This window comes from Andrographis paniculata, unplaced genomic scaffold (assembly GCF_009805555.1).
Source record: "Andrographis paniculata isolate CXL003 unplaced genomic scaffold, ASM980555v1 Contig10END, whole genome shotgun sequence".
Classification (NCBI taxonomy): Eukaryota; Viridiplantae; Streptophyta; class Magnoliopsida; order Lamiales; family Acanthaceae; genus Andrographis; species Andrographis paniculata.
Window position 1 is genome coordinate 2,388,447 of NW_026137380.1, and position 11,202 is coordinate 2,399,648.

The following is an 11,202-nucleotide window of genomic DNA, read 5'->3' on the forward strand; positions in this document are numbered from 1 at the left end:
TTCGGAGATTTGACTACTCTTCATTTTTCTCTCTCTTTCAACGTTTACTTTACTCTCTCTCTCTCTTGAAGAATCTCGACATTTGTAATTGTTACATTGATTTCATTTATAAATATTCGCGTTCAAATTGTGTTGTGTTTTTTTGTGGGTCGTTTTTCCTTGGAAATTTGCATCTGGGAAAACATCCTGTAGATTCAGATTTGATAGTTTTCTTGGTACATATTTGTATATAAAGTTAAATTCTGTCGAATTTGTTGTCATTTGGTGTAAAATTTCAGTCGGTTAGTCGGTCGTAGGCTCAGTGATGAATTCTAGAACGAGATATCCGCCGCCTGGAATGGGTGGAGGCCGAGGAGGCGGTGGAAGCGGAATGAACGCTCATGGGGGACAAAACCCTTATTTTCAACCAAGAGACGGTAATCAACATTATGTACAAAGAAGTTCAGGGCAGTACAATCAGAATCAACAATATTTTCAAAACCCTCCGCCTCAGCAATGGCTGCCAAGGGCCCAGCTTCCGCCAGCTGATTCAACCATAGACGAGGTCGAGAAGACCGTGCAATCCGAAGCTGCTGATTCGAGGTATATTCTTTCCGTTCTCTTCTATTTCTTGAAGCAATGCCCTTTGTGGTTGGTGTACCTTGTATTTATAGCCTGATGTTTGCTTTCTTCTTGTTTTGTTAGCTTGTTAAATGGATGTTTGCTTTGTTTGTGAAAGCTTCCTAGCAAAACGAGCTTGAATTTCAACGAGTAAAAAAAATGAGGAAAAAAGCCACTGGGATATTAATGACGGTGGTAGTGCTGTTGGTGATCCGTGCCTTGCTAGCTAAATGGGAGTTCAAGCATAAGATAGGACAGATGGAAAATTATAAACTAGGGTTATGAACTTTGAAAGTAATAATAATAAGTAGATTCTACTACTAAAATTTCAATGAACTGATTACACTAATTTAAGTATCATGACTTAACTAGCAAGCCAAAGAATGCCAGAGATCTTATGGTATTTGAACTGATTCTGGTGTTTAGGTGCCAGGTGTCTTGAAGCATGTGGGTGGTATTTAGTATGGTTAGTTATGATCCTACAGATCCATTCTGTTGGAGCTTTCCTGTTTTATGGTTCTGTGACTCTATGGTTTAGCTGAGTATTCCATGTTCAAAGAGCAGGATTGAAGGTCTTAAAGTCTGTTGGAGTTTGGTCCTTTTTTTGTGGTTGACGTGCAGAATGTTGTCCGTCTCCTATTGCATCAATTTTTGTTGTTTTTCTCTATTGACATCCTAAAATATTAGTGACCTTGCTTAAAATTGATATAATGCAGTTCAATCAAATCTAGTTCTCAATTTGTGGTTAGTTTTTCAAAAGTTGTGATACATGCACTATGTTTATATCAGTTGTGCGTCATTAAAATAAATATTTGTTGCTGCTGATTTCTTTCATATAGTTCACAAGATTGGAAGCAAAGATTGAAGTTACCTCCCCAAGACAACCGCTACAGAACAGAGGTAGTACTTTTACTGAATTTTATTTTTTTATATCTGCACGTTTCTTTCATGGGGTGTGATGTATTATGTTACAAAAATTTGAATATGGTTGTTATAGCACATGGCTACAGCTGATAACATGAAAATTCTTTTGTGGAATATTATTTTGGGGGTATTATCCTTATAAGGATCTCTATCTTTTCAAATGTTAAATTCTTGGCATGTCTAATTATATGTTGAGCGGAAACAATGTCTTTAGAGCTTTAATCATGTTCTTGCCGGAATAATTATGGTTTTTAATTTTTTTATATACTGTTTCAGTTTCACATTTTTAATTTTATTTTTTAATACATAGGCATGGATTATTGCGAATTGTCTTTTGACTTCCCTTAACCAACATATTTGCTGATTGTTTTCTTGGAAGTGTTTGTTAGACTTTGCATCTTTAAGAGTAATTGTATTCTTTTGTTTATAGTTTGTATTTTTTTTATTGCTTTCAGCCATTTTGAAAGACTGTAGAATGGAATCTTTACTGCTATTTGCTTGTCTTTCAGGATGTGACAGCGACCAAAGGAAATGAATTTGAAGACTACTTTTTGAAGCGTGAACTGCTTATGGGAATATATGAGAAGGGGTTTGAAAGGCCATCTCCAATCCAAGAAGAAAGTATTCCTATTGCTCTAACAGGAAGTGACATCTTAGCTAGGGCCAAAAATGGAACTGGGAAAACTGCTGCTTTTTGTATTCCTGCCTTAGAGAAAATCGATCAAGATAAAAATGTTATTCAAGGTTTGTTTTACACTTAATGATTTCAGAAGTGTTTGTTTTAATTAGGCCACCCTAATACTTAGATAAACTAGTTTTAGTGGATTTTGTGTTCTGAAATTACGTGAGATTGGTTCAAATCCTCCCCACCCCCACACACATATGGAGTGTGAATTGGCTGGCGAGCTATTAAATATTATGTGAAATGGCTTGATAATGCCAGATAACATTCTCAATAGTTTGCCCTGAGGTAAATTGGGAATTGTCTGCATCTCTCTGCATAATATCATTCAACCAGTTTCTTCAATGTTTGATTTTGTACAATGAGAATTTGGGGTTTCTTTCCTATGCCAAGCTAGTTATGCGGAGTCCATACATGTTAATAGCTACAAACTTGTCCATTCAACTATGCATGGAGCCTAGTGTACACTTGCATTAACTGATTGCTCATGTTTTAGCACTAAGGAACATTCTGTAAAGTTCAAATTATAGCTTGGTTTCTTAACTGTATATATCTTTGCAGCTGTTATTCTTGTTCCTACAAGAGAATTGGCTCTTCAAACATCACAAGTTTGCAAAGAACTTGGAAAGCATTTGAAAATTCAAGTCATGGTTTCTACGGGTGGAACTAGCTTGAAGGATGACATTATGCGGCTCTATCAGCCAGTTCACTTACTTGTCGGGACACCTGGAAGAATTCTTGATCTTTCCAAAAAAGGAGTTTGCAACTTAAGTGAATGCAACATGCTTGTAATGGACGAGGTATAAAATATTTTTATTTGCTCAATGATTATTATAATTGTTGATATAAATAAATAAATGACGTATATTCTTTTAAACTTAAGCTTTTACGTGAAACGGTCACTTAATGGTATCAGAGCCGAGATGTCCCGTATTTGTGTGTTTCACCGCCACCCATTCATTGTCATTCATGTGTAAGATTCATGTGGGGCATATATCCACCTTGCACGTGAGGAGGCGTGTTGGTTGACTCTATTGTATATCATAAATAACTGATGTGTACTTTTTTAAGCTTAAGTTCTTAGAGTTTTTAGGTGAGACGGTTATTTAACAATAATTGATAACTTTTGTTAGTAATTCCTATTTTTGGCGTTTAATTCTCAAGATATTTTTTCCATTTTTCCAATTGTCCACTCATTGCTGCGAGGGAAATGAAACTGTGAGTGCCTGCAGATCTGAAATATATTGCTGAGATGCATGTGGTGGGTTGACAGGCACATGCATGTGGTTGCTTTGCACCATTAGATCATTCTTTCACAGTGAATTTGTGTATTTGTCAGGGGTGGTTGATTTTTCAATCAAGGAAACTATTGTATGAGAATGCTGTTTTTTAATATAAGTTTAAATGTGTTCTAAATGATTTACATGGCAGGATTTGGCTTTTTACATTTCCGTTGCATCACATATTTCTGATTGATTTCTGGGATTACTATTTTTGGTCTCTTTAAGCAATATGTATGCAAGATGATTATAAAAAGGGCCAATCTTACTCTCTTTTATTCTATTTCAGGCTGACAAGCTTCTGTCACCAGAGTTTCAACCTTCAATTGAGCACTTAATCTACTTTCTACCAGCAACTCGTCAAATCCTTATGTTTTCAGCTACATTCCCCGTCACTGTGAAAGATTTCAAAGACAGATACCTGCGAAGACCATATGTCATCAACCTTATGGATGAGCTTACCCTTAAGGGAATAACACAATTTTATGCATTTGTTGAAGAAAGACAAAAAGTTCATTGCCTCAACACTTTATTTTCCAAGGTTCTGTATGTTAAACTGCAATTTTTTCTAGTGTATGAGCAACATTAATGGTTATAACTGGCATTTTTTCTAAGCATGACATGTCTATCATCTTTACCTGCAGCTTCAAATTAACCAGTCGATTATCTTTTGTAATTCTGTAAATCGAGTAGAACTTCTTGCCAAGAAAATCACAGAGCTTGGCTATTCTTGCTTCTATATTCATGCAAAGATGCTTCAAGATCATCGAAACAGGGTGTTTCATGACTTCCGAAATGGTGCTTGCAGGAATCTTGTGTGCACTGGTATGTACTCTTTTGCTTTCCAGCATAATTGTGATGTTTTGATGTATGAGGTTGGTCAAATCTCTTTCAATTTTTATCTTTTTGTGTTGTATCGTATGCTACATCTCTGGTAGCAAACTAATTATCTTTTGTGCCTTGCACACATTTGCAGATTTATTTACAAGAGGAATAGATATTCAAGCAGTGAATGTTGTCATCAATTTTGATTTTCCAAAGAATTCGGAGACTTATCTGCATAGGGTATGTTACTAATGTTTTTGGCACATACATGATCCTTAGTTTATCCACCTTCCCTTTATTTTTTATTCAATTTTTCTTCTTATTTGTAGGTTGGTCGATCTGGAAGATTTGGGCACCTCGGTTTGGCTGTGAATCTGATCACATACGAGGATCGCTTCAATTTGTATGTACATAAATATTTGGGTTTCTCGTGCTAGCTGCAGTTTAATTGGCTGTGCTTGCATACTTATATTCTGCCTACCTTCTTGGTCGTTTGTCTTTCAGGTATAGGATTGAACAAGAACTTGGCACAGAGATCAAGCAAATCCCTCCACATATAGATCAGGCCATATACTGCCAATAATCCAAGTAACTTTCTTTTGGATGGAAATGTTAACCTCGGTGAGTTATGTGTAACACATGCGTATTTTTACCAAATTTACACCATAAAACCTAATTTCCTAGCCGAGATTGTGTATTTTATGCCTCTTTGATCCTTGTAGAGAATATTTTAAATATTTTTTTGTTGATTCATTTTTTATTTTGATCTGGTGAGGAATCTTTCTAGTTTTAGATTTACTGGCACAAACCCAATGACAGTTTTTGACGTTCATTAAGTTGTGACCTTGTAATAATTGTCTCTCTTTTCTACTGCAGTGACGTAGCTGGTTCTAGTTGGAGGGTGTGGTCAGACATATATATATATATATATAATCAATGGAGTTTTTAGAAATCCTGCTATTGGTGTCATGAAAGACATTGTATTTTAACAATGAAGTCGAAGATGCTTGAATATCCCAGAATGAGGGGACCTCATAACTCACTCTAGTATTTGGACAATTCTGCCATTCCATGTGTACGGCGCATTGAGCTTTGGCCTTTACTTTTGAGCCATGGCTACATCTTTTTTAATTTTTCTGTTGAATTAAGTTTGAGCCAGGTGTGTTTTCATGCTTGTTCGTAGTTACCTTTCTAGGTTTCACTTCTGTTTTACTGATAATAAAAGCTGAGCAACAGACTCTTTTGGTTTCTTCTACTGTATTTAAATCCCTTGTTCTAGACATTGCATCTTTCGTGTCAAACTAACATGTGGAACGAAGCCATTCTATTTCTAACAGGGTTTGTCTGAAGCGAGACTAAACTAAACTACAAAGTTGGGGCCGGTGACGATGAGAAGGCTCAGCCCCCTCCGAAGCATCCACATGTACCCTTCTTTGGAAGGTGGCCGGTTGCTCGATACTTTGCCGCCATTTCCTCAGTCTTGAGGATATCCTGTCCACGCCGTGCTTCAACCACGGCCCTCTTCTCCTCAGCCTGCTTGTGAATCAGTGCTATCTTGTTCCTCATCTTCTCTACATGCTCTGCTTTCTTCTTCTCCAGTTGCTCCTGCATTCACACACAACAGGAATTAGCTCATCACTGTCCTAACAGATTTCTGGCTCAGTGGCACTTCATACCTCGACCTTTGTCAGTTGGTGTCCGAGTGATGCCTTCTTTGTGTTCGCCCATGTGTCGACTTCAGCCAGGATCTTTTGGGCCCTTGAATCATCAAACACATCATCCAGGTGAGATCTCTAAGGTAGTAACGAATGCACTTGTTCTTAGCTAAAACAGGGGAGTGTTATTATTACTTGTTTTCCAGTTTGGCCTTTTCGCTTTCCTCCCATGCCTTGACGAAAGACAGCTTCTTGTCGCCTTCGAGCCTCGAGAGGGCAGCGTCTGTAACATGAATTTAGACATAGCTTCAACTGTAAAAGGGATATGTTTATTATATTCTCTTCAGGACAGGCCATTCCACACCTACCTCTGTCATGGGATCCTCCTGATCTTTGATTGTTAGCAGCAGTAGTCCCTGGAATTTAGAAAAAGAACCTGTCAAATTCTTTCGAGCGGCCTGAGTAAACTTAATTTACTACAAACGGGTTGTGTCATTACCAGCAACAGCAGACACAGCCGGCGGTGGCTTCGCCGTTGCGTCCTCAACGGCAACTTGTGGCTTCTCGGAAACAAATTGCTCCTCGGCAGCTGCCGTCGTTTCCATTATGATGTATGGGATTGCTTTTGCTTGTCTCCCCTCCCCACCTCTCAGCCGGAGGTTTGTCTGAAAGTGGATATGATATAATGTAGTAGAAGAGCTAACAGACAAGGAGAGAGTAAAATTGGGATGTGAAACATATCAATCAATGCCAAGTTTAGAAAGACTACTATAATTAGAAAGCTAGAGTTGGGAATGTCAATCCAGTTTGGTTTGGGGTGGAATGCAGACAAAACCGACAAGATATAATGCATGGATCATCTTCAATGAAGAAGCAGCAGCAGCCCATCCTCCAATATTATAATTTTGTGGAAAGAGTGTGCCTTAATCAAGCTATGGGTGCTGGAACTTTGGATGGTCTTGAATTTTCGTACAAATGCTGCCAAAATGCCTATTATTTGGCTCAATTTCATAATTAAAAAGATTATTTATTAGTGTCCTAATTTATTTAACGATTATTTATTTCTTAATCTTAATTTTGTTAACATTAATAATTCTCGTTGGATCTACTTCAAGATTATTTCTATTTCTTCAACACCTCCGGATGAAATTAGAAAAAAAGGTCAACTTTTGATCCAGTTTAACCGGTCAACAAAATTATTGAATAAAATATAAAGTTACTGAATTACCTAAAAAACCGGTTGAAATGATTGATTATTGAAGAGTCATATTTGCTTATTTACCACCAGTTTAAAAAACTATTAACAAATACTAGATAGAAATAATGGCCTTCTTTGAAGAAATGAGGATTCAGTGCAGCATTTATTTATTTATTCTTGATCGCATTACAGGAACATGACTGCTATCTTTCTTCTTCGCAGGTAGTGACAAAAATGTGAGAGCCATTTGTTTTCCTAATATTTCTGTCTCCTCCTTCCACGTGGCCTTCATCCCTTTGATTGGACATAGTCATAGTCCCATGCTAACAAAACCAACCAATTCCAAAACCTAAACTCAACTCTACTCATCACTTCACCTCTTCTGTTCGTTTCATTGATCACAGATTGATTGGGGACACCCTCTCTCTCTCACACACGCAATCGTTAATCTGAAATCTGAACCAGCTTAAGCTCAATCATCATCAATGGCGACGATGAGCAGTAGTTCGAGGTCGAGGAGGGTTCAGTCAACTCTTGCCTTAATCCTCGCCATCTTCGTCGCCTTCGCTTTCATCACACGTTGGATCGACCTCGTACGAATCTCTCCTCCTTATCTTCGTCGCATTGATGAATTAATATTGATCTCAAGTTCTGATCATCTGCTCTGTTTTTGTTTGTTTGTTTGTTTGTTTGTTTCAGTTCATCGTGACAGGATCACTTCTGCAGAAGAAACTGCATCTCCTCAACAACACACCTCAGCTACACTCCTCCGACTTCGATTGTTCCCTAAACTGTTCCGACATTCCATCCTTTACTACAACAACCAACCTTGTTTTCAATTCATCGGCTGCTCCATCATGTCCTGACTACTTCAGATGGATCCATGAGGACTTAAGCCCCTGGAAAGGCGCTGGCATCGCGAGGGAAATCGTCGAGGCGGCTAAGAGCGTCGCAAATGTTCGGATCACCATAGTCGACGGCAGACTATATGTCGTCAAGTACAAGAAGGCCTTCCAAACCCGAGATTCCATTACATTATGGGGTCTGCTGCAGCTTCTCAAATTGTACCCCGGCCGAGTCCCCGACTTGGATCTCATGTTCGAGTTTGGAGACAAGACGGTTATCCATAAGAACGAATACGGCCGGAACGCTTCACTGCCTCCGCCGGTGTTCCATTACTGCAGCGACGAATCAAGTTATGACATTGTTTTCCCTGACTGGTCCTTTTGGGGTTGGTAAAAACATTTTATCCTGTCATAATCATAAACCTTAATTGTATGAAGCGTTTCTTGTGAATCAGATTGTAAGAATTGCTACTGTCTCTGTGTGTTTTGAACATTCTCTGTAGGCCTGAGGTTAACATCAAGCCATGGGAAGAACTGAAAGAGGAACTAAAAGAAGCTAATGAAAGGATCAAATGGATCGATAGAGAGCCGTATGCTTATTGGAAAGGGAATGCTAGGCTCGGTCCGCGGAAGGACTTGATCAAATGCAATGCCTCGAATGGACAGGACTGGAAAGCGCGAATTTACGACACGGTATGTTTGCATGTATGCTATTGTTGGATAAAGATCATCAATTGCTGCAGCTAATAAGCACAGAAAACAAACAAAAACCAGAGAATCTGTGACTTTTTGTAATGTTTGGACAATGAAAGATCACCTGCTTCATTCATTATGTAATGAATGATTTTTTGTCATCACACTTGGACTGATTGATATGTGTCGTTTTGCATTTCAGACATGGGCCGAGGAGAAAAAACAAGGGTTCAATAATTCTGATTTGGCTAGTCAGTGCACTCATAGGTACACACAGATGATCTTTCGAACTATTCATTTTCGAACTTAAGCATGTATGTATATATATTTTCTACTCTATGATTTATGTGTTGTAGGTACAAGATCTACGTCGAAGGAGTTTCGTGGTCCGTTAGCCAAAAGTATATCGCAGCTTGTGATTCAATGACTTTAGTTATAAAGCCACATTATTATGATTTCTTCACAAGAGCTTTGCTGCCCTCAGTTCACTACTGGCCTATCGGCGAACGCGACAAATGCAGAGCTATTAAATCAGCTGTCGAATGGGGCAACGCCCATTCAGACAAAGCACGCGAGATTGGACAAGCCGGAAGCAGATTTGTGCAAGAAAGCCTTGCAATGAAGAACATCTATGATTACAGTTTCCATGTCTTGAACAAATATGCGAAGCTCCTCAAGTATAAACCTACTGTCCCTGAAGGTGCAGTCGAGATGTGCTCAGAGACTTTGGTTTGCGCTACTAAAGGACGGAGGAAGCGATTCATGAAGCATTCGGCAGTTAGAAGTCCGGGGGATTCGCCTCCGTGCATGCTGCCTCCTTCATATGAACCTCGAGGTCTTCTGAACCTCCTCGAAAGAAAAAGAAATCTGACGAACCAAGTTCAACTATGGGAAGAACAAGAAAGGCGATGAACTTTGTATTTATAGAAATTTTCAGAGGAGTTGGCTTTTCTCCATAAACTGTGAAGAACAGAACGCAATCTTATGTTTATGATATCTTCTTCGATGTCTCAAAAGTGTTCTCATTTCAAAATGTTTCCAAGTAACCAGTGGGATGGATTTATCGCAGAGTTGGTTCTCTTTTTTGTGCCAAGAAATGCAATATTTTTTGTGTGTGATGAAGATACATTTGTAAGAAGTGGAGATTGCTAATTCAATCGAACATACATAGAATAGAAATATACTCTTCAAAATATGCTTATTCAAACGATTCATTCTCGTGTTTCAATACTGATCTAAAAATGAGAGACAAAGACCAACCAAAATTTACTACTAAAGTGACAGAGGAGAAAGCATTGTGTTAAAACACAGAACGCATGGATGGTAAGTAGTATCCCCTCTTACGTACTACCTACCTAGTTATGAATCCTCAGAAGCAACGAGAGCTCGGTAGCATACGAGCCAACACAAATACGAACAAAAAGAAAAAAAGACAGACAGACAGACAGACAATGTAGAATGCTGCAAGAGTAGTCTCAGCAGCTAGGTAGCTTGCTTGATTATGGTTGAGCTTCAAAAAGCCCTTGCTTTGAGGATGTCCCAGCTCATTTCGCTGGGGTCGGTGGCCTGCAACTCGACCTGGATGCCGTCGAGCTCCCTCTTGAACCTGTCCTTGGAGCTGGCATAGAGCATCTTGGTCCTCACCTTTGCTGTGTCTGGGGACCTGACAGTGACAGTGATGATCAGATCATATAATTGTTAATATTATTCGTAGGTGATGGATGATGGATGATCGATCAAAATGAAAATGAAAATGAAATTGTTATTGGATTAGTAGGACCATACCATGCAATGAAGAAGATCTTGCTCTTGTGGCAATTCTCGTCGGTGGTGAAGTCATAATCGAAGACAGCATAGCGACAGTCGTCCATGGGCAAGCTGTTGGTGAAATCCTCGTAGTTCTCGGAGCTAGGGCCGACCTTGTCGACCACCACCTGTTGGGAACCGTCGTCCAGCTTGAACAGGACGTACCTGTGAGCCCTCCTCGCTTTCAGCTCCAAGAACACCAGCTTGCACTCGTCGTTCACTGCAACTCCAGAAGCCGAGTTCGCCTGCATTCACACATACATACATACATTCTCAGACAGTAATCTATCCAATCCAATCCAAAGGTGGGATCTTTACGTTACGTACCATGATGTATTGCTTTGTTTTGTCTTTAATTTGTTGTTGTTGTTTGGAATGGGGAAGAGAGGCGATCCTCCTAGGGAAGGGAAATGGCGTTTGATTTTCGGTAGGGAAATGGCATTGGAGATTGGAGAAGTTTCGTAGATGAAGAAAGGTTCAATGGATGGGAGATCTTTCAGGGACGTTTCTTTTTCTAGGAAAAACTCAAGGCGCCTATCGCCTCCTACCATTTCCACGTGAGGCTCCCATCCTTTCTCTCCTCGCCATCCATCATCATTTGGGCCCAATTTCATTGTTTACCTTTTCATTCGGCCCAATTTCTAATTTGGGTTGTATTTGGGCCCCATATTCTATGTGGCCTAATATATTTATT

General features: G+C 39.2%; 4 protein-coding genes across 4 annotated transcripts; 2 read left to right on the forward strand and 2 right to left on the reverse strand.

Annotated features, from left to right (window-relative positions):
* Positions 1 to 18: 18 nt before the first annotated feature.
* On the forward strand, positions 19 to 5,559 carry LOC127244650 (DEAD-box ATP-dependent RNA helicase 8-like). Its single transcript, XM_051265167.1, has 10 exons — positions 19 to 582; positions 1,440 to 1,500; positions 2,034 to 2,268; positions 2,768 to 3,006; positions 3,776 to 4,027; positions 4,131 to 4,311; positions 4,463 to 4,551; positions 4,641 to 4,714; positions 4,816 to 4,932; positions 5,188 to 5,559. The coding sequence occupies exons 1-9, from the start codon at positions 305 to 307 to the stop codon at positions 4,892 to 4,894; spliced, it is 1,488 nt and encodes a 495-aa protein (XP_051121124.1). The 5' UTR covers positions 19 to 304; the 3' UTR covers positions 4,895 to 4,932; positions 5,188 to 5,559.
* Positions 5,560 to 5,709: 150 nt separating this feature from the next.
* On the reverse strand, positions 5,710 to 6,583 carry LOC127244700 (uncharacterized protein At3g61260-like). Its single transcript, XM_051265176.1, has 5 exons — positions 6,466 to 6,583; positions 6,335 to 6,382; positions 6,162 to 6,249; positions 5,988 to 6,069; positions 5,710 to 5,916 (listed from the first exon to the last, which is right to left on the reverse strand). Exons 1-5 carry the CDS (start codon positions 6,569 to 6,571, stop codon positions 5,710 to 5,712), a joined length of 531 nt encoding a protein of 176 aa, XP_051121133.1. The 5' UTR covers positions 6,572 to 6,583.
* LOC127244666 (uncharacterized) lies at positions 5,831 to 9,814 on the forward strand. The gene is made up of 6 exons (XM_051265168.1): positions 5,831 to 6,095; positions 7,569 to 7,757; positions 7,864 to 8,399; positions 8,513 to 8,702; positions 8,905 to 8,969; positions 9,059 to 9,814. The coding sequence occupies exons 2-6, from the start codon at positions 7,650 to 7,652 to the stop codon at positions 9,612 to 9,614; spliced, it is 1,455 nt and encodes a 484-aa protein (XP_051121125.1). The 5' UTR covers positions 5,831 to 6,095; positions 7,569 to 7,649; the 3' UTR covers positions 9,615 to 9,814.
* Positions 9,815 to 9,888: 74 nt separating this feature from the next.
* On the reverse strand, positions 9,889 to 11,008 carry LOC127244708 (actin-depolymerizing factor 6-like). The gene is made up of 3 exons (XM_051265189.1): positions 10,836 to 11,008; positions 10,488 to 10,753; positions 9,889 to 10,365 (listed from the first exon to the last, which is right to left on the reverse strand). The coding sequence occupies exons 1-3, from the start codon at positions 10,836 to 10,838 to the stop codon at positions 10,215 to 10,217; spliced, it is 420 nt and encodes a 139-aa protein (XP_051121146.1). The 5' UTR covers positions 10,839 to 11,008; the 3' UTR covers positions 9,889 to 10,214.
* Positions 11,009 to 11,202: the final 194 nt, after the last annotated feature.

Excerpts from the sequence above, each read along its gene's own strand:
- LOC127244708 (XM_051265189.1), bottom strand. Across the intron at positions 10,366-10,487 it reads AAGATCTTCTTCATTGCATG|GTCCCCAGACACAGCAAAGG; the intron begins GTATGGTCCTAC and ends TGTCACTGTCAG.
- LOC127244700 (XM_051265176.1), bottom strand. The coding sequence starts at position 6,571 with ATGGAAACGACGGCAGCTGCCGAGGAGCAATTTGTTTCCGAGAAGCCA. Across the intron at positions 6,383-6,465 it reads GGCTGTGTCTGCTGTTGCTG|GGACTACTGCTGCTAACAAT; the intron begins GTAATGACACAA and ends TCTAAATTCCAG. Across the intron at positions 6,070-6,161 it reads AAGGCCAAACTGGAAAACAA|GGCCCAAAAGATCCTGGCTG; the intron begins GTAATAATAACA and ends TGATGATTCAAG.
- LOC127244666 (XM_051265168.1), top strand. The coding sequence starts at position 7,650 with ATGGCGACGATGAGCAGTAGTTCGAGGTCGAGGAGGGTTCAGTCAACT. Across the intron at positions 7,758-7,863 it reads TCACACGTTGGATCGACCTC|TTCATCGTGACAGGATCACT; the intron begins GTACGAATCTCT and ends TGTTTGTTTCAG. Across the intron at positions 8,703-8,904 it reads AAGCGCGAATTTACGACACG|ACATGGGCCGAGGAGAAAAA; the intron begins GTATGTTTGCAT and ends TTTGCATTTCAG.
- LOC127244650 (XM_051265167.1), top strand. The coding sequence starts at position 305 with ATGAATTCTAGAACGAGATATCCGCCGCCTGGAATGGGTGGAGGCCGA. Across the intron at positions 583-1,439 it reads TCCGAAGCTGCTGATTCGAG|TTCACAAGATTGGAAGCAAA; the intron begins GTATATTCTTTC and ends TCTTTCATATAG. Across the intron at positions 4,028-4,130 it reads TCAACACTTTATTTTCCAAG|CTTCAAATTAACCAGTCGAT; the intron begins GTTCTGTATGTT and ends CTTTACCTGCAG.